A 21,971-nucleotide genomic window follows, 5' to 3' on the forward strand; every position below is an offset into this window, starting at 1 on the left:
TGTATTTGAATCGTAGCTTGCTCACTTTTTAGCTGTGGATCTTAACATGTTTTGTGGCTCTGTTTTCCTTACTCAAAAACAAGTGTATAATACAACTATTTCATGAAGTTGTCATGAGGATTAGGTTAGTTAATACATGTTAGAGCTTAAAACAGTGCTTAGAACATAAAATACTGGGTAAACATTAGCTCTTATTTTTCATTCATCATTTGTTTTCTCTCATTCTTAAGCTATTCTTGGGTTGCACATTGTGTTTTTCCCACATCTATCTTTTAAAATACTCTATATCCTAACAGTCTTACTGCTTTTATGAAGCTTCCTACAGTTTTTAGTTATGAGTCCAACCTTGGCTATAATTGGAATCACCTGTGGATATTAAATACTGATGCCTGCATTTTGGGTCTGCACCACAGCTTTGTAATAGCTTTGCGAATGGATTGTTCTGTTTCCAGGAATTTTCTGTCATGTTGTTAAAGCATGTGTAGCTTAAAAATCAGCCTTGGTGGGTATATTTACACACTTGGAATTGGCAGATACCTCCACAGCATTCCTCTCAATCTGTTTGGCATTCCAGTGATTTGTTTATAAGCCTCTTTAAATAGATGTTGAGGCTTTTGTTGAGTATTACTAATTTGTATTGTCTCCCAGTTCTGGAAGCCAGGAGTCCAAGATCAGGGTGTCAACAGGGTCGATTCTTTTTAAGGGCTGTGGCAGAAGGATCTTCCAGGCTTCTTTCCTTGGCTCACAGAGAGTTCTCTCCTTCCTCTGTCTCTTTATAATGTCTTCCCTTCTGTGTAGGTCTTTACGTGCATATTTCCCTTTGTCATAGGGGCGGCGATCATACTGCACTAGAGTCCACTCTGAAGACCTCACTTTAACTTGATTACCTCTGTAAGGACCCTGTCTCCAAACAAAGTCATATTCTAAGATACTGAGGGTTAGAACTTCCACATAAGAATTTTAGGGGGACGCAATTCAACCTATAACACAGGGCAGGGACCTTCCGTTTTCTTTTTCTCTGTTCCTATAGTATTTACACAGTGAAGATTTGTTGACTTGAATGGAAAAGGAAACACCAGTTAACTGGTGTCTTACAATTTTTTATTCATTATACTATGAATTTCAGATAGTCAATTTGTTGATTTTTTTTTGAAGCCTGTCTTTCTGGGCATAATATCAGAGTCAGTATGTATAGAGAAAAGCATTCGTTTAGGAAGATTGGTTATTTTAGGCGCCTGAGGCAGGCTTGAGCTTGTTAGTCAACTCAAAAGACATATGATCTGAGTGAAATAGTCTTGATTTTGTGTCTTTTGCTGAGAAAATGCTTTTAATCATGCATGAAAAAAACAAAATGAATTTGCAGTGATCTGAGAATGTTTTAATGCTGATAGTCATCTTCAGGATTATGTAAGATGATAGTTCTCAAAAAAGTAGGGTTTTTTTTTCTTCTTTTTCTCAAAGGCAAATATAATGTCACATAATGATTTTGTGATATTTGTGATTGAAGAAATATCTTTGGAAGCACAGGAAGCATAAATAATTTTTTAAAAAAATTACCTGTGTTAGAATCATTGTATGTATATAAAACAGTGGATAACATTTAAATTGTGATCATTTCAGATTTGGAGCGTTCTTTTTGAAGTTAAATATTTTTCTTCAAAATGAGACACTTCTGCACACCACTGCTTTTTGCTGAATAAGTACTGAAATTAGAATCTTATTCCAAAAATGTGTTTGAAATACACATCTGCACAGGAATTTGTGTCATTCAGTTTTTGTTTAATAGAAAATTTCCATTATAGATTATAATCTCAGAAATATCTGCCTTATTTTTAATCTGCCTTAGTCAAGTATAATTTACATGCAATAAAATTTACACATTTTAAGTATATGAATCAAATCGATCTTGACAAACACGTACATCAATATAACCCCCCCCATTAAGATATAGAACATTCATTCCCATCTTACCAGAAGGTTCTCCATGCCTTGCTGCAGCCATTTTTTCCCTGCTTCCACCTCTTACTTGAAGCGAATACTGATCTTATTAAACTGTTCTAGAATCTCATATCATTGGAATCATATACTTTTATGTTGACCCTCATTTAGTGTAATGCCTATGAAATTCACCCATGTTTTTGTGTATCAGTAAGTTTTTTTTAATTGTTCAGAAATATTGTGTGAGTATACCAACACGTGTTCATCCATTCACTTGCTGAACATTTGGCTTTTTGCCTCTTTTCAGTAAAGCTGCTAAGAACATTTGTATACTAGTTTTTTTAATGGACATGTTTCTATTTGGGGTAAATCCCTAGGGGAATGGAATTGCTGGCCTGAGTAAATATTTACTTAACTGTGTAATAAAAAGCCAAACTATTTTTTAAAATAGTTCCTCAGTTAAATACTCCCGTAAGCAGGGTATGAGAGTCATAGTTGCCCTGTCTTTGCCAACTCTTGGTATTGCCAGTCTTCTAATTTTAGCCCTTACAGTGCGTGTAAAGTAGTGATTTGTTTTGGTTTAACTTCCTTTGGGGGGGGGGCACCAATGATATTTTCATGTGCTCATTTATTGACTATTCATATGTCTTTTTTTGCCCATTAGAAAAAATTGAGTTGCTTGTCTGATTGAGCTATAAGAATTAGAATTCTTTCTACATTTTGAATAAAATGCCTTGTCTGGTATGTGTATTGTGAATATTTCCTCCCAGCCTCTGGCTTGCCTTTTAATTTTCTTGATGACCTTGGAAGGCCAGAAGGATGTTTTTGTTTGTTTTTTTTTTTTAGAGAGAGAGAGCGATAGAGAGAGAGAGCGCGCGCTTGTGTATATGCAAGCAGGGGAGAGGCAGAGGAAGAAAGAATCTTAAGCAGGCTCCACGCCTAGTGTGGAGCCCGACACAGGGTAGAAGATTTTGTTTTTGATGGAAGTCAAATTTGTCAATTTCTTCTTTTATTAAAAATAGGTTAGGGCTTTTTGTGACCCAAGAAATCTTTGCCTACTTCAAGGTCCTGAAGATTTTTCTCATGTTTTTTTCTAGAAGTTTTATAGTTTTAACTTTTATTTTTGGCTCTGTTACATATTTTGATGTAATTTTTGGGCATAGTTTGAGTATAGTGATTAAAGTTCCTTTTTCTCCATGTAATTGCCAATTGTTTTCACATTGGTAGTTGAAAAGACTGTTCTAGCCACATTGAATTATGGATAAGCTTTACTTTGAGCTTCACTTTGAAAAGGGACCTAGATTTCTGTGTTCTCCTAGTAGGTATTTTAGACACTGAGTTTCTAGGAGTCATTTTAAAAAGTGTGGTCTCAAAAGTTATTTATGTGTTAGAAACATAGAGTGGATGGTCCGGGAGCTCTGAGCCCACTGTGCTGACATGTCCCTACTAGATTCGATTAGAGATGAGTATAAAGTAGATGACTGTGAGTGCGTGTGTGTGAGAAAAACTAAGCTGAAGTGTTTGTGGTTTGTCCAGGAAAACACAAAAATAAAAACTGTGCAATAGTTAGAGTCTTAAGTAATCAATTTTAGAGCTTAGCAACTTCTGTTTTTAATATTCCTTATGTTTAACTTTAAAAAATAATGTTAATATAGGTAAGCCTTTCTGTATCTTTTTTTTTTTTCATCTCTTTTTGCAGACTGTTATTTAAGTGACTATTGAGTAACATTTGTTTCTACTAGTGAAATGAAACTTTTTTGGGTCTATCTAAGGAGTTTTCAAGTATCAGAAATAGTGAGATGGTTTGAAAGGGGTGCAGTGGTTTCTGAAATCTTACATTAGCTTGTCTTCCCTTTACCCTTGTTCCCTTGAGGTGAAAAAGGTGCTATTGGAGACCTATCTTGGTAGCTACTGACAATATTCTTTATTGCTGACATGTTTTTTCCTTTGTCCTGTCTTGTCCAGTTACCTCTATTCTGAAGCTCACTCTCTCTCTCTTTTCCCCTTTTCTTTTGAATACATGACTACTTTCTCTCCTTTTTAAGTAGCAGTAATAATAATAGCAATAGCTACCAATATGTTTTAGACACTATTCTAAGGGCTATTTACTGACTGATTTAATCTCCATGAATATCATGTGAAGGAGCTCCTGTTCTTTTAACACAGATTTTATGGATGAGGAAACTGAGCAGAGTTGTTGAGTCTAGTGTCCTATAACTGGTAAATAGCTGAACTGGAATTTGGTCCAGACTTCTGGCTCTGAAGCACATGCTTTCAACCACTGTGTTATATGACCTCTCAGGAAAAACACACAAGGAAGCAAGCATTCCCTTCTTTCACCTCTGTTTCTGGACTTAAAAAGGAGTAATGTTTCATAGCATAGTTGACCTATTATTTTGGTTAATATTTCATGAAATTTTCATTCCATTATAATGCATATTACAGTTTGTATTTCTGTCTCTGGCAGTAAAGTTTCTAACAAAAAGCATGTGTGCTTAAAACAAAGTAGCTTTATTTCCAGCGCTATTACTTTACAAACCACAGTCCCATGTGTCTAGTAGAAAGCACAGGCCTTCCTAGCATGTGATTCTTCTTCTGGGAAAGCGGCTTAGAGGAGGTGAGTCTTGGCCCATTTTTACGTAAGAATGTGCACCAAGGGCTGAGGTATGGTCCATGGAGATGGGTAGTGAAAAGAATCATGATTGTGATGGGCTGCAAGTTCAAGAAAGGATGGAGGTTTTAAAATGTTGTTCCAGAGAATTCATTTGAGAGATTTCCAGGGTCAGGAAGAAAAGCTGGGAGGTCATGACCCTGAGCAGAAATGAATGGCTTCTTGAGGCCCTTGGGCTTTATCTGCCTCCGTGTCCTCCCCCTTCACATTTTCCCTTTCCTTTCAGTTTCCCAGGTTTGAGTATTGTAATCCTCTTATTTTCTTCACCTCATTGCAGAGAAGTACTTTCCTGTCAGGGTTGCTAAGACAGATTGGAGATTTTTTTAATGTATGTATGTTAAAAATGTATTTTATTTTATTAATTTATTTTTAAAAATTTATGTATCCATTTTGAGAGGGAGATTGCACATGAGTAGGGGAGGGGCAGAGAAAGAGAGAGAATCCTAAGCAGGTCCACGCTGAGTGGAGCGTGGTCTCATGACTGTGAGATCATGGTCATGACCTAAATCAAAATCAGGAGTTGCCTGCTCAATTGACTGAGCCACCCAAGCACCACAGATTAGAGATTTTTTGATGCACCTTTAACTTAAAAAAAAAAAATTAAATCACTATCGAATAAGAAAAAATAAAATGAAAAGTTTAGAGAAAGTTTTAGAAAGACATGGATTTCCTTAGTACAGACTTCTTATATTAAGCTAAAACTTACCTCTTCTTTCGAAGGTCGCTGCAGCCCTGCATGCTGGCCTTGAACAGTTGCTGGGGTTTGGCCCCCAGTCCTGAGGGCCTCACAGAGCTTGCGCAGCAAGTGAGGAACTTTTCGATCCTCCCTCTCACTCCCCAAGAGGCCTTTCCTCTGTGGGTGGGCCTGGTGTGTTTACCTCCACTCTCTAATACGGCAGAGGCCCTAAATCTGCTTTTAGTTTTCAGTCCCCAGTGGCAACTTGGCTAAGATTCCATCATCCTGCTTGGTAAGGAAGCCTGGGAGGAGGGTCCTTCTAGTCTCCAGAGTCTCTGATGGTGCTCTGCCTGCCTGTTGGTTTGATCTAAAGCAGACTTACCAGCTAAACTCAGACTTCGGGTCTTGCTTGTCTCCATTCACTGTTGGCCATGTGGATTTGGGTAGAGGTTGCCAAGTTTCTTAGAAGCTGTCTGTGCCCCTGGGTCTACCTCTCTGAGCAGCAAAAGACTCCTTTTCTCAGTTTGAAATCCCTTATTTTGTAGTGAGTTCTTACTGAATCTTTTTGTAAAGCTCGTGGAAGTAAAAAGCTTGAAAGTAGGCTAGAATCAGGCTTGGCTGGATTTAGGAGCTCTTCTCCTTTCCTCCTTGTGTTCACCTTCCTCTAATGTTCCACAAGGTGGCAGGATGGCTCCAGCCACTCTGTCCCTGGACTCCCAGACTGCAGGGTTCAAGTCCAGGGAAGGGCATGAACATCTGGGAATCCCTGTATCAATTCTCTAATTCATTCATTCCTTTTCTCTCACTTTCCTAATCAACAGTCTTATTTTTTGAAGAGGTAGTATATTCTAGTGGTTCAGAATCTAAAAGAATTTTAAAGAGGTAGGTAAAAAGTCTTTCTTTCATCTCATCCTTTTTACCAGTAGAAAGCACCTGTCTTTGTCTTACTTAATGCTTTTTGTCCTGAATTCTGTTTTGTCTGATAATAAAAACTTGTCCCATGCTTTCTTTTTAATTTGCATTTGACTAGTATATTCATCCAGGCAAGTTTTTTTAATCAGCGATCCTTTTATTTTTAACCTTTCTGAATTACTTTCTTATAAATTTTACTCCTGATTGTAGCACAGAATTTTTTCCCCCTTTTTAATCCAATCTGAGATCACTTCTCTTTTAATAAGTGCATTCATCGCATTTACATTTGTCATTTTGGCAGATATTTTTGATATTACTTTTTTTATTTTCTATTTTTATAATGCCCTTAGCCTTCCTAGAGTTTCCTACTATAGGTGGTCATAAGATTAATGAATTTCATACTAATTCTGATATGGAGACATTGTAACTCTGTTACATGGTCTCTTTTATTCATTTTAGATCTCTGTTACATGCTATCCTCAGAGGAGAGAATTAATCATTCAGCCAGGAAGCTTGGAACTCCATCAGTATATTTATTATCAGTAAGAATGCTGTCAGTAGAGGCTTTGTGAGTTTTCCTATAGCAGATTGTCAGCTTTTAACAAGGCTCTTTTGTCTATAAAATTTATAGTTTCTAAAGTTAGCATAGATCATAAAATTGGTAAGCTGACATTTGTTTGGTCACAGTTGAACATTAGATCAAGATCTTTGTAGGTGGTCTATTATTCAACACCAGAGAGTCATCAGTTTTATATTCAAGTTGACATTAAAAGATATTACTGGGTCTGAAGTTACTGTTTTTCTTTTTAAGTGTGGGTTCCACACTTGTTGAGTTTTATCACCATTTAATTTCTCAAAAACAATGTATTTGGCAACAGAGAGGCATGTAACATATGAAAAGAATCTTATTTAAAAATTAGAAATCTTAATTGAACACAGTGCAGTTTGACATGCACCATATAATGACCGAGACTTCTATTTTGACCACAGTCCTCTGATCCAGCAGAGAAGGGGAGCCACCGCCCTGGGCCCAGGGAGGAGCCCAGCTTCTGTTCAGCTTCCTTTCCATTCAGGAGACTTACAGCCAGGCCACAAACAGCCTCTTTAGAGGGTGGGAAAAGGAGAGCGATTTTATAATTTTATACACTCAGGTCCATTACATGGCCATAGTTGACTTCCTTAATTTTTTTTTGGTGGAAAGATACTTATTACCCACCTGTAACGGAGCAGCTGAAACCCGTACTGTTGGAAAAGATTTACATTTCCTCGTACTCTAGTCTGGCAGTGGCTGGCAGTGTGGCTCATGTAGACTACTGTTTGCAATCTATACTTTGCCTGTGAATCATCCTGAAGACTCTGTTGAAAATGAAAATACTCCTTCTCCCCTAACTGCCTGCTGAATTCAGATTCAGCACATTTGGGGTGTGCAATCTGTGCCTTCAGTGTGTGCCGCAGGTGATTCTGATGCAGGTACTCCACAGCTGTAGTTTGAGGATATCCAGATGGACAGCTCTGTACTTCGTGTAGAAGTTTACTAAAATCTAGTTTGACAAAATTCTGGTTGGCTATTACTCATCATGTACACAGTGTTAAAGTAGACATTTGTTTCAAAGATAGTGATTTAAATTTACCATAACTTTCTTCAATTAAGAAATCTGACAAAACAGATTTTATAACTCCAACCAGTTTGTGGAAAAAATGTTTCCATGAAGATGTTCAATATACAGATTGCAGAACGAGGAGTTTAACACTCTTGTAATGCTTCCAGGAAAGCCTCAAGGATAACTAACAAGTCCATTTTTATCAAATTTAATGGGTTTCTAAATCCTTATCTGCTTATCAAACAAAACATTAATTAGAACAGTAATTGAGTAACCAGCTGCCTCTTGCATTCATTCTAGGAATTTGTACAGAATCATTGTGTGGCTCATGTAAGGTCATTCACTATTTTTTGAGTTGCTAAATAATACCTTTGCTATAGGCTTCTAAAAATCCACGTATTAAGGGAGTGTACAGGAAGATAAAAATTGATAAGAGATTTGTTAAAGTTAGTCTGATACTCTCTCTCCAGTGGATTAAGGTGAAAAAAAAAATCCTTCAGCACCACAGATGGGAGAAAATCCTCCCTCTTAGATTTCTTCCTGAATCAGCTTATGCTTGTCTAGTCTTATAGTAGAACAGAAAAAGCTTTTGGAGCTAGGTGTGCTGGCACAGATTTTCTGGGGGGAAACACACTAAGAAATCAGGTTTATAACTTTATTTAAGCAGTACAGAACAAGTATGGTATATTCCAGGAAGATAAGGATTATTCATCATTAGGAAATATGAATAATATACTAAGAAATTAAGTGAGATAAGCCATGTGATTATTTTAACACATGTAGAAAGAGCCTTAGAGTAAGAGTCAATAATCCTTTATGACTAAATTTTTTTTCACCCAAATTGGGAAATTTACCAAACCTTAGGCCGGTAAGTCATTTATTCCAAAACGTGTAGCAAGCCTCATACATAAGAGTGAAACTTCAGAAGCGTCCCTATTATTGTCAGCAGGAAGACAAAGGATGCCTGTTAGCATTACCTTTGTTCAACACAGCCTCAAGGTCTTAGCCAGTAATGCATGATATAGGAAAAATAAAAGAAAAATAGAAATTATAAGAGAGATAACAAAATATTTTTTTTCAGGTGATATTGATGCATACATAGACATAACAAGAAAATAAATTAAGAGTATTCAGTATAGTTACTACATACAAAAATTGGTAGGTTCTGTATACCATAATAATCCTCCAGCAAATGTGTTTCCCTTCACAGTAGTATTAATATATAAAATATCTAAGAGTGGGCACAACCAAAGAATATAAAGCATGGAGAAGATTACAGAACATTATTGTTACGTATAAAAGAGATAGAGAAATTGTACTGTCTTTAACAGTCGGATATCTTGATTTGTTAAGATATTTCTCTCTAAATTCATTGCATATCCATTCAAAATCCTAATAAGGTTTTTGTGAAACTTGACAAGATGAATGTAAAATTTATAAAGGAAATCAAAGGTCTATGAGTAGTCAAGACAATCTTGAAAAGCAAGGTTTAGGGACCGTGTCACAGATACTGATACCACGCCGTGGAAATTAAGGTACCGTGGTCTTAATACAGAGATACTTAAAAAGATCAATGGAACAGGATCGAGAAGCCAGTAACAGGGTCACACATAGATAGAAGTATGATATGCATTGGAGGCAGCATTAGGAAGTAGTAGAAAAAGAATGTTTTATAAGCAGTGCTCTGATCATTAATGAATAATCATATGGAAAATCAAGCTGTATTTCTAACTCTATACCATCCCCCCCTATAAATTCAGGTGAATTTAATATAGAAAGCAAATCTTAAAAATTCACTAGACAGTATAAGAAATAATGGAATACTTAGAAGTAGTTAAAAATTAAGATAGATTTATCAGGCTTCATGTATAATTTTTATAATGTTGAATGTAAAAACAATTTAAGGAAGGATGAAATAAAGTACCACTTATGTAAAACTTACCACATGAAGTAAAACAATATATTGTATAAAGATGCTAAAGTATATTGCAAAGTATACAGACCTCTGTGGTGTTGAGGCGCCTGGGTGGCTCAGTCGGTTCAGCGTCCGGCTTCGGCTCAGGTCATGATCTCACGGTTCATGGGTTCGAGCCCCGCATCGGGCTCTGTGCTGACAGCTAGCTCAGAGCCTGGAGCCCGCTTCAGATTCTGTGTCTCCCTCTCTCTCTGACCCTCCCCTGCTTGCGCTGTCTCTCTCTGTCTCTCAAAAATAAATAAAAAAACATTTAAAAAAAAAAAAACAAAAAACACACCTCTGTGGTGCACCAAATTAAAGATCGTGTTTACTTTTTCAGATGGTAGCGAGATTAATGTGATTGAGGAGGGATGTGTGCTATGTTTTATTATTTATTTACTTAACATAATGTTTTATTATTTTTTAAATAAAAATATTTTAAAGCAACATGTGACAGATGTTAACATCAAGTGAATATCCATTAATGAACGAAATGGTTGAATAAATTATGGCTTTTATGTACTATGAAATATTTCTCAGCCATTAAAAACAGTTAGCTATTGCCAGGTCACTTTATGTGGAGGAATTTCCAGGAGTTACTGCTAGTATACAGAGAAGTTTGTGTGAAGTCATCCCATTTTTAAAAACAAGGACACGTATGAATATGATGTATATGATACATGCTTGTGTTTGAGCATGTGAATGTGAAAAAAATAATGTTTCGCTCTAGGCTGTGAACATGGGTTCAGAGTGAGGTGATGGGGGGGAGGAGGGGGGATGGGGAGCCAGTGCAACAGGCGATGAGAGAGAAGATGAACTAGTCAGCATGGATGATACGGTTTTATGTACTTACATAATCTTAGACAAGCCTTTGTGCACAAAATTTTACAGAGGCTATAGAAAACTTTAAATAAAGAGAGTCGACCTAGGGAGAATTTACTCTGAATGGCGAGTGTGGTAAAATTGGACTTAGCAAAAAGCCAACCAAAGATGCCATTTCAGAGAAATAATTACTTGATGATGTATTTAATTGGTAGAATATTTAAACAAATGATGCAATTAAATTAAAATGATTCTTTTCCATTTTTCTCCCTTTTGTATTTTAGTAAAGTAATTGACCTCAAATTCAATAGGTTCTTGAGAATCACAGTGTACTACCTGATATAAAATACTAGTGGTAAACATAGTAATTGTATTTTATGAAATGAGGCCTTTTAACGGGGAAACTTTAGATCTTTCTTTCTTTTTTCAACTTGAGGGAAAAATAAAGAATGAATTTCTTTTTTTGGTCAGGCCAAGGCCTAAATACAGATAGTTCAAATTCTGAATAATTATCTTTGAAATTTTCTTTTTTTTCTTTCAGTGTGCGCGATGACAGAATTCGAGTAGAAAGGATGGATAACATGTATTTTGAATACAGCCATGCTTTCCAGGCGGTTACAGAGTTTTATGCAAAAGATGCAGTTGACACCCAAGGTAAATATTGTGTATGTGTTAGCCTTACCGTCCTCAAATGTAACTGAGTTGAGATTTGGATAAGAGTGCAAGTTTGATTTTCAACTTAATCAAAACTGTGCAGTTACCAGTAAATAACTAGCAAGAGTAGAGGCAGGCGTTCACTGTTCTTGTGCTCATCAAATCACCACCCCCTGCAGCTTCTTCCTGTGTAGCTGTGACCGTTTACGAACTTGATGTTTTTGACAGATTCATTGGAGTGTAAGGTGTAAATGACCACCCTTCCTTTTTGCTTCTCTTAAAAAATGGCCCATTATTTTCCTTGCAGTTTTACAGAATATTTGGTTAAATCTCCTGATAAAGGGCAGTGTTTCGTTAGATTGATTGCCAGGATTTAAATACAGGAACATTAATGACAAGGTTTTAATATGTTAAGTAACCATTTAATTCACATGTCCTCAGCCAGGTGTCAGTGCTTGATTTAGTCTCTACTTCTCCTTCCTGCTAGTCCAGCTTCTGTTCAGGTTCATTTTTATATCCTATCACCTGCTACACGGCTGTCACCATTAGACCATAGATAGACCAGTCTCCCCTTGGCCATTCTACAGGCACCAGTGTCTCGTTAGCATTGCTCTGCCCATCTCTTTTAATCTCTTGGTGCCACATTGAATCGAGTGTCTAAGAGGGTAGCCTCTTCTGACACAGTCTGTATTATCACAAGGGATTGTTGTCTTATGCTCAACTAAAGACAGGACTGAGTCCCAGGCCTACTGTAAGCCACTTTTGGCATCAGATTCACTTAGAAGGGTAGGGGAGAGGAAACCCTGCTTGCTTGTTCCTCTTAGTGGGAATAGCCCCGCACAGGGTCTGTAGCTGTGCACAGGGTCACTGAGGGCTGAAGTCGTGCTCCTGCCCCATCCCCTCGAGTGACAGCTCAGCTACAGAGGCAGGAGAAACTCATCAGGATCTGCCCAGGCATAGAAGCCACGTACCAAGACAACTTCAGAGTCAGTGTGCTCAAGGAAGGGAGGGTCAGAGAGAGAGAGGGAGACACAGAATCCGAAGCAGTTTCCAGACTCTGAGCTAGCTGTCAGCACAGAGCCTGATGCGGGGCTCAAACCCACGAACCATGAGATCCTGACCTGAGCCGGAGCTAGACACTTAACCGACTGAGCCACCAAGCGCCCTGCAGTGATTCTTCTTAGTCCAGATGCCATTTGCCAGTTTCAGGTCATTCTTACCACATGCAGTGGCATGTCATCTTTATTAGATTTCTTGGGGAGCAGAGATAGAAATTTCAAAGATGAAATGCTCAGAGGGTGGAAGAGTATTGTTAACTCTTTATTTATACTTTGGTTTTATAAAAAGCCACAATTCGAATTAAAGTATTTGGTATTACTGATTTGTAGAGGATATTTTGTAATTTTTTTTATTTCTGAAAGTAATAAATGGCTATTGCAAAAAAAGTCCAAACACAGCTGTGCATAAATAAAGAAAAAAGTAAAAGTCCCTCCCCTTAAATCTTTAAGGATTTTTCTATGTACAAATCCACACATATATAAACACATAATTCAATGTATTTAACCTGGATTTATTCTTTTAACTAATTTTTATTGACGGCCTATTTCGTGAAGTACCACACATACAGTAAGGAATAAAACAAAGATTCCTGGAGTTCACATCCTAAGGGAGATACATGTACAGTAAAATAAGTGTGTTGGAAGGCGATAAGCGTTATGAAGAAAAGAAGGCAGGGAAGAGGCTGAACTTTTGAATAGGATGATGAAGTAAGGCCTCGCTGAGAAAATGGCACTTGAGCAAAGATTTGAACAAAGATGGAAGGAGTTTAGAGGTAAAGCCATCCAGACATGTGCTGGAACACTGTTTCGGGCAGAGGCAACAGTAAGTACAGCGTATCCCAAGTGCCCGGCATGTTTTAGGAATAAGTCGGAGCCAGTGTGTGAGAACAGAGCCGCTAAGGGAGAGAATACGAGAAGGTGGAAGGCGGGTGTGGGGCCTCACAGATCTCTAGGCCTCTGTAAGCAATTGAGTTGCTTCTCTCAGTGAAGGCGGTGGGGGGCGGGGTTGGAGGATTTTTATAAGCAAAGTAGTCTAATGGTCTGCTGCACATTTTAAAAAGGATTCTTTTGGCTGCTCTGTTGAGAATAATGCCCTGTAGGGCACAGGGATGAAGCTGGGAGACCAGATGGTAAGCAGTATTCCTGCTGAGCGTTGAGAATGATTATACAACTTTTTCCCCCCTTCACTCAGCAATATATTATGGATAGTTTTCTGTGTCTTTATAGATAGCTGTAAGGCTTTCTTAATAATAATTTGGGCTTACCAAATTTATTTAACTATTACCATATTCACTTGTCTCTAGATTTTATTATTACAAAAGATTTTTCAGCTCACTTCCTTATATATACAGTTTTGACATGCATTTTAGAATATTTCTGGATCAAAGGGGTGGGTATTTTAATATTTTGGAAAACTTGCTCTTTTGCTCTCCAGAAAGGCTTATTTCACCATCAGAAAATGCTTGTTTTTCCATGACCCTAGGTATTTGTAATTGTCGACATTTTTCCAAAGGGCAGTTTTAGGAGGCATTGTCTGAATTATCATTTCAATAACCATAAACTGAATTTCACTTAAAGTTTATCTCTAATAATGGTGAACAATAATTTTAATGAAAGTCTCTTTTCTGTTTTTTAGGTTCTCAAAGTTTTTCTGGCATCATTAACTTGGAGAAGACTGTGATTTGCTGTTTGGCTACTATAATAAGATACCTCAAAGAATTTAACTTGGAAAAGGTGCTTTCCAAACCCAAGTAAGTGATTTCTCAAAAAAAAAAAAAAAAAGGGGTAGAGTTATATTAAAAACATTTTCTTAAAAAATTTCTTTTTAAAATTCTTTTGGCTTGAAGTTTACATGGCTTCATTTAGAAATAGAGTATCTGAGAAATTTTACATTATTACCTTTTCTTTGATTATTGGCTGACATAAGTCATCTTCTGTATGTTATCGTTAAACCATCGACTGAATATAATACATGCAGCCTTAGAGTATATAATTCAGTCTCTCTGTATTTCAGTGGATAATAGTATTTTTTAAATTGAATTTGGTAAGTATTGTACTCACAGAAGTTTAGCTACTATTTGTAGGATATTCTCTTTAGGGACAAGGATGAACTGTATGGTACTATTGGTGAAAAAAATTAATATAAAGATATTTATAGAATCTATAGGAATTTGCCAGTTTGTATTGATGTAGCATTTTAATATACTGAATACTAAAGCACAGTTAATGGAAAGTAGTGTTAAGTGGAATTAAGAAGTGTTATTAAAAAGTGTTCATAAAACTTCACTGCCTTTCTAATTCTTGGTTTCAGTTCTTACTTCAGGGATCATAAAGTTGGAGATAAAGAGGATCGCTACTAACATAGCTTTTTAAAAGAGTGATTAACTTTGTAGAGTTCAGAGATTTAAAAACTGGCAGTTGACATTCTAGGAAGATAATAGTTTAAAAACCAGTGGAATGAAAAAAAAGATAGTGGGGTAATTTTCTTGCCTTTCTATATTTCAATTTCAACAGCCCCTTGTTTGTGGCTCCGTGAAGAATTACCCTTTATCATTTTGATCCTTGATAAGCAAGCTTCTTCTGTTGTGCAGAGGTGGGTGGGAAGATACGAGCTACCTCAAAAAATGGCCAGATGTGAAGTGGGGTACAAACAGGTGGTCCTGATTTTGTTGTTGGGGAGGGTGGGGGAAAGGCAGGTCCCCTGGGAATCTTTTTGTAATTTCTTTTTTGATGTGTGGTCTTTGTGATATTTAGGATAGGACAGAGTATCATTTCTCTGGAAGCAGTTTTGTCCTGTTTAAGATCAGTCTAAATGCCCATCAGCAGGAGAGTGGATTTATTGTGTTACCTTCACGCAGTGTGGTGTTATATAGCAATGAAAGTAAATAGATTGGAATTATACATACCAATATTAAAAAAATTAAGTTAACATTATATTGAGCCCAAAATCAAATTGCTGAAGGCTAAGTAATACATACTGTTATATGAAGTTAGAAACATGTAAAAAAGTCACTACTTACGTAGTGCTGAGGAATATTACTTAGGAATACGTGCATGTGTGGGGAGCACCTGGGTGGCTCAGTTGGTTAAGCATCTGACTGTTGATTTCACCTCTGATCCTGATCTCACAGTTTGTGAGATAGAGCTCCACGTCAGACTCCCTGCTTGGGATTCTCTCTCTCTCCCTCCCCTTTTGCCCCTCCCCTGCTTGTACACTCACTCTCACTCTCTCTTAAAAAAAAAAAAAGAAAGAAATTTTAGTACATGTACTGCTAAAGCAAGCACAAAAAAAAAAAATTTAAAGAGAGTACATGGGTATCTAGGGAAGGTACAAAGATATACGTGGAACTGATGAACAACAGATTCAGGAGAGTGATTTCTCCCACTGGGGAAGGAGGGGAAGCAATAAAGATTGGTGGTGGAAATATCCCTGGGGAGTTCTAATTGATGGTTTATTTGTTAACCTGGGTACTATATTAATCTGTATATTTTTTACTATGGCTGAAGTGTTTTACTAAAGAGTATCAGCCTGGGATTATACCTCATTGGATTCTACATTGAGCTCCAATAAGAGAAGACTTATTGCTGAGATCGAGGCATATGGTTGACTGTGTTAGATCCTCGTAGAGAAAGGATAGCAAGCTACCTCCTGTTGACTTCCTCAAGATAGAGAGCTCCCCTAAATGAGGTAGAATTAGTGACTGATAGCTTGCCCATTAACACTTGTTTCTGTTCTTTATTACCAAACAATAAAGTATTAATTTTGGAATAAAGAAACTGACTTTAAAAAATTATTTTTAATGTTTATTATTTATTTTTGAGAGAGAGAGAGAGGAGAGAGAGAGAGAGAGAGAGAGAGAGAGAGAGAGAGAGCGAGCATGAGTGGGGGAGGGGCAGAGAGAGGGAGACATGGAATCTGAAGACAGGCTCCAGGCTCGGAGCTGTCAGCACAGAGCACACCTCAAGAACCGTGAGATCATGACCTGAGTCACAGTCAGACACTTAACCAGCTGAGCCACCCAGGCACTCCAAGAAACTGACTTCTAAAGAAAGTCAGGCTCTGATGTATTTAGAAATAGATATATTTGGGTCTGAAAACATTATTATGTTCTCTTTGTATTTAATTCAAAGTAAGAATAATATTAAATAGTAAAACATGTTTACTTGTACTGAAATTAAATTAGTTTATTTTTACGTTATCTGACTTGATAAATTACATGAAGCTGAACTCTTCGCATTTTGTGTTTGGTGGTAGTGTTGAGCAGTGGTCTGGGAACTGAATCTGCTGATGACATAGTATGTGTCTCATCTGTTGGTTGGGTGATCCCCTCCTCTTATTGTCATAGAGCCAAAGATAAGAAAGATGGGGATCCAAAGTGTTAAGCCCTCATATGGTATGAATTTCTATTGTCTAGCATATGCCAAGCGTCAAGCAGGCAATCAGTAAATACAGGATTAGTGGAAGAAAAAGAAGGAAGGAATTAATCCTGTGAGTGTGGTTTTGATCTGAAATTGCCAAAATGTCATTAGGCACACTGGTATTGTTGTTTTGCTTAAACACGAAATGTGATTGATGATATTATATGGATGTGATTGAACTTTGAAGATAATTCCAGAAGAGTGATTTCCAAAGTTATGTTTCGGAAAAACAATGTAACTGCTCAAGGTGATTACTTTGGAAAACATGAATGGTTTTGTGTATTTAGAATTCAGTTATATTACGTTAAAAGTTCAGCAGCATAATGAGGCGCCTGGGTGGCTCAGTTGGTTAAGTGGTCACTTCGGCCCAGGTGGTGATCTCATGGTTCATGGCTTTGAGCCCCAGGTCGGGCTCTGGGCTGACAGCTCAGAGCCTAGAGCCTGCTTTGGATTCTGTGTCTGTTGCTCTCTGCCCCTTCCTCGCTCATACTCTTTCTCTCAAAATTAAATAAACATTAAAAAGAAAAAAGATCAGGGGCGCCTCAGTGGCTCAGTTGGTTAAGTGTCCAACTTCAGCTCAGGTCAGAATCTCATGGTCAGTGAGTTTAAGCCCTGAGTCAGGCTCCATGCTGACGGCTTAGAGCCTGGAGCCTGCTTAGGATTCTGTGTCTCCCTCTCTCTCTGCCCCTCACCTGTTCTTTGTTTCTCAAAAATGAATAAAAGTTAAAAAATAGAAATAAAAATAAAATGAATAAAAAGAAAAATTTCAGCATAAGATATGATTATATTTACTTCAAGAGCTGTGTTAGTTGGGAAATTTTTAGTTGCCTCGTATTGCAAATGCTTTCACAAAAACTCACATATTTCATAGAAATTTGATATGCATTTATTTAAAGGTCTTTGTGTTTTTAGGATAGAAATTTAGGATATTAGAGAACATACATCATTTTAGGTTTTTTTTTTTTTTGCCTCACAACTTTTTTTTTTTTTTTGAGAGACAGAGAGAGATAGTGTGAGCAGGGGAGGGTCAGAGAGAGAGGGAGACACAGAATCCGAAGCAGGCTCCAGGCTCTGAGCTGTCAGCACAGAGCCCGACGTGGGGCTCGAACCCACGAACCGTGAGATCATGACCTGAGCCGAAGCCGGACGCTTAACGACTAAGCCACCCAGGCGCCCCGATTTTAGGTATTCTTAAAATTGGATTAAGTGAGGTTTTATTAGATAGTTTAAATTTTGAAGTTCCTAGTTTAAGAGTTTACATAGGTTTGTCCAGAGCAAAATAGTGTAATAGAATAAATAGAATGTGAGAGACATTAGTCATTATGACAGAATTAGTCTGATTCTCGAATTTATGGTTTTAAAGGAATTGGCATTTTTCTTAATGTTGAAAATGAGTGCTGTTGTCTTTTCAGATGACTTTTAATTAAGATTGATATGGTCAGAACTTCACATGGTTTTTGGAAATTTAGGAAAGAATGAAAGAAGCCACCCAACATGAATGTAACAGCTTTTTCTAAGAAAACTTCTTAAAACAGAATGATAATGTAGGGTGTTTACTTTTACTAGTGAAAGTGAATTTTACAATTATTTTAATGACCTCTAATGGGTAGAGACCAGAGATGCACCTAAATATCTTAAAATGGACAGGATATTCCTCTACAAAAAATAATTATTTAGCCCTAAATTCAATATTCCAAAAACCAGATATAGATGCCATAAGAGAAGAAACTATAGACTAACATGAATATGGACCTAAAAATCCTCAAAACAAATACAAGCAAATGGAATCCAACAATATAAAGGATTATACATCATGACTGTGTGATTTATGCTAGGACTGTAGATTTGATCTAACAAGTGGAAAACTAATGTAGTAAACTGTTAGTATAATAGGAGATAAAAACTACAGGATCATCTCAACAGACAATTAAAACTCCCCTTCATGGTAAAAACATCCAACAAACTAGAACTAGAAAGGAACTTCCTCAAGCTGATAATGGCAATCAATCAAAACCTCAGAACCTAATGTCATACTTAATGGGGAAAAGAAAGACTGCTTCCCTCCCAAGAACAGGCATAAGAAGAGGCAGTGTTTTCTCACTTTTATTGAATATTCTCCTAGAAAGTCTAGCCATGGCAAATAGGCAAGAAAATGAAATAAAAGGCATCCAGATTGTAAAGGAGGAAGTAAAACTGTCTGCTATTGCAGTTAACTTGAAATTATGTATACAAAATCCTAAAGAATTCACACACAAAAAATATTAAAGTGTTTAAAATGAGTTCATGAGGTTATAGAATATGAGATCAATATACCAAAATCAACTGTATATCTGTATTTTTGCAATGAAGAATCTAAAAATGAAAATAATTTCATTTACAATAGCACAAAAAAGGAATAAAATACTTAATGCATTTAACAAATGCATTATGAAATTACATAAGGATGATGGTTGCACAATCTGTTAGTATATTAAAAACCTTTGAATTGCATACTCCAGATAAAAGGTGTGGTATAGAAATTATATCTCAGTGTAACAATATACACATATATATTTAAATGTCATTAGTACCAAGATTGGGAAATCCTTGTATTTTACTCCCACTCCTAAAGCACTACACTTCTGAGGCTTCCACCCAGTGCCCTAGGCATTTTGAAGTATCCACTCTAGTTGGTCAGAGAGCAAACTGTTCTAAGCCCTGTGGGAACCCTGGTCAGTGTTTGACCTAGTGTTTTCTTGTGGTTCTTTCCTTGACCTCATGGAGGTGCCCCCCATACATTTAAGGATCAGTACTTGGGCAAAGACTTGACAGGATCCTTCTGCAGATCTTTGGAGCTCTTTCTGTGTGCAGCTGTGTCATCTCTGATTTCTGTCTCACAAATTCTAGTTTTCTTGGTCTCTCCAAAAAGTCACTCATAGTGTTTACCTCATTTGTTTTTCTTCTCTCAGGGAATCACAGTTCTGTGCTGTTAGATGTCTAATAATTGACAACTGTTTTTTAAAACTATAAAATTGTCCAGTTTTTTCATTGTTTAAGGTTAAAGGATAATTCTTATGCATTTGATCTTTTATAAATGAAAGCAAAAGTCAGGTGCCATAATTGAGCATCACACATTAACAACCGAAGAGGGAGATGTGTAAGGTTACATAGCTATCTTAAAGAATGCTTGTGTTCTAAGACTTCCAGAAAGATGATTTCACTTAAAAATTAAAATTAGTGAGGGGCGCCTGGGTGACTCAGTTGGTTAAGCATCTGACTTCGGCTCATGTCATGATCTCACAGTTTGTGGGTTTGAGCCCTGCGTCGGGCTCTGTGCTGACAACTAGCTCAGAGCCTGGAGTCTGTCTTCAGATTCTGTGTCTCCCTCTCTCTCTGAGCATTCATTGCTCGCACTGTCTCTGTCTCTCAAAAATAAGTAAAAAAAAAACAAAAAAAAATTAGGAGACACCTGGGTGGCTCAGTCAGTTAAGTGTCCGACTTTGGCTCAGGTCACCATCTCACGGTTTGTGAGTTCGAACCCCTTGTTGGCTCTGCATTGATACTTAGAGCCTGGAGCCTGCTTTGGATTCTGTGTCTCCCTCTATTTCTGTCCCTCCCCTAGTTGCACTCTGGCTCTCTAAAAAAATAAACAAAAAAGCAACTTAAAATTAAAAATAGAAAAAGAAACAAATTCAAATCTTATACAAAATTTTTATAAGAAGAAACAGAATAAAGAGCCACATAACATACTTACAGAAAATGAATGCTTGTCAGAAATATGCCCACAATAATAAAAACTATAACCTGCTACTTCAAAATACAATATTAGATACTAGATAGAAAAATGATACTAGATGTGAAGGAACAAATGAGAAATAGGAAAACTTTGGAATTAGGTGATAGGGTTTAAGAATGATCTATGTATTAAAGAAAAAGACCGATTTAGGAATGAAGAGTAAATTAGAAGGACCCCTAAAGTGAATACACCTAACACTTATACTTGATGAGAAAATTTGAAAACAGAGAGGTGCAAAAAAATGGCTAACATAGCAGACCTGATGAAAAGACCTTCTTGCGAGCGTGACCCTTGACTGGCATTTGGGAAAGTTTTCCAGCGTTCTCTGATGAGAATGGCTCACTTTCCCTGAACTGGGCAAAGAACATGGTGTATGCTAACTACTTGCTTGTTTCTGGGAGCTGGAATTGGGGTATATTTAAGGGAAAAGATGCCTGTGTGACAGCTTCCAGTATAAACCCTAGGTGCTGAGTCTCTAATGTGCTTCTCTGGAGGCCGTTTCACACATATCATCATAACTCACTGCTGGGGAAATTAAACACATCCTGTGTGACTCCACCAGGAGAGAACTTCTGGAAGCTTGCCCTTAGTTTCCTGCAGACTTTGCCTTATGTGGCTTTAACTTTTTCTGATTTTGCTTTGTGTCTTTTCACTGCTTTAATTCATAGTCTTGTGTATTCTCTTAAAGAATCATTGGGCTGCTATTGCAGTTAACATGAAATTATGTATACAAAATCCTAAAGCCCGACGCAGGGCTCAAACCCACAAACTGTGAGATCATGACATGAGCCGAAGTCAGACGCTTAACCAACTATGTATTAAATACACCAATACATTGGGGGCTCTTTTATATACCTTTCTTATTATTTTCCTCTCTAATATACTTTAGAAATATAAAGATATTCATTTTGTTAATTACAAGTCAATTAGACGTGATTCTACAATAAAACTGAAGTTTTATGATATATAATTTATAATAAATAAGTTAATGAAAAGATTAGACACATGGTGAATGTATGAACTCTGAAAACGATACATAGAAAACTATTTTCCACTATAGATTTTATAGATAATGGTAGGTTTTGATTGTTTTTGTTTCAGTTTTCTTTTCTCTCTCTTTTTTTAATGTTTATTTATTTTTGAGAGACAGAGAGACAGAGCATGAGCAGGAGAAGGGCAGAGGGAGAAGGAGACATAGAATCTGAAGCAGGCTCCAGGCTCTGAGCTGTCAGCACAGAGCCTGACGCAGGACTTGAACTCATGAACCACGAGATCATGACCTGAGCTGAATTTGGCAGCTTAACCTACTGAGCCACCCAGGCGCCCCCTGTTTGTTTCCATTTTCAAATTATATTTAAACAGGATCTTTGTAAGGGATTGGTCTTTCAGTTAGGTTGTGTACCTTTAACTGCCTCTATATCAGAAAGATTGGTTTTCATTTGTTAAAAAAAAAACTAGGGTAGGAGTGACAGAATCTTGAATTACTCTGGT

The 21,971-nt window shown here is 37.0% G+C and overlaps 1 protein-coding gene across 4 annotated transcripts in view; it reads left to right on the top strand.

Annotated features, from left to right (window-relative positions):
• Window positions 1-21,971, top strand: part of MSH3 (mutS homolog 3) — a 176,271-nt gene that overhangs the window by 39,546 nt on the left and 114,754 nt on the right. For all 4 annotated transcript variants that reach the window (XM_029942517.1, XM_029942518.1, XM_029942520.1 and 1 more), the window contains 2 exons: window positions 11,116-11,228; window positions 13,923-14,037. In XM_029942517.1, the coding sequence (XP_029798377.1) occupies window positions 11,116-11,228; window positions 13,923-14,037 (228 nt within the window). The remainder of the gene's footprint in view (window positions 1-11,115; window positions 11,229-13,922; window positions 14,038-21,971) is intronic.

The sequence above is a fragment of the Suricata suricatta genome, chromosome 6 (genome assembly GCF_006229205.1).
Source record: "Suricata suricatta isolate VVHF042 chromosome 6, meerkat_22Aug2017_6uvM2_HiC, whole genome shotgun sequence".
NCBI classification, from domain to species: Eukaryota; Metazoa; Chordata; class Mammalia; order Carnivora; family Herpestidae; genus Suricata; species Suricata suricatta.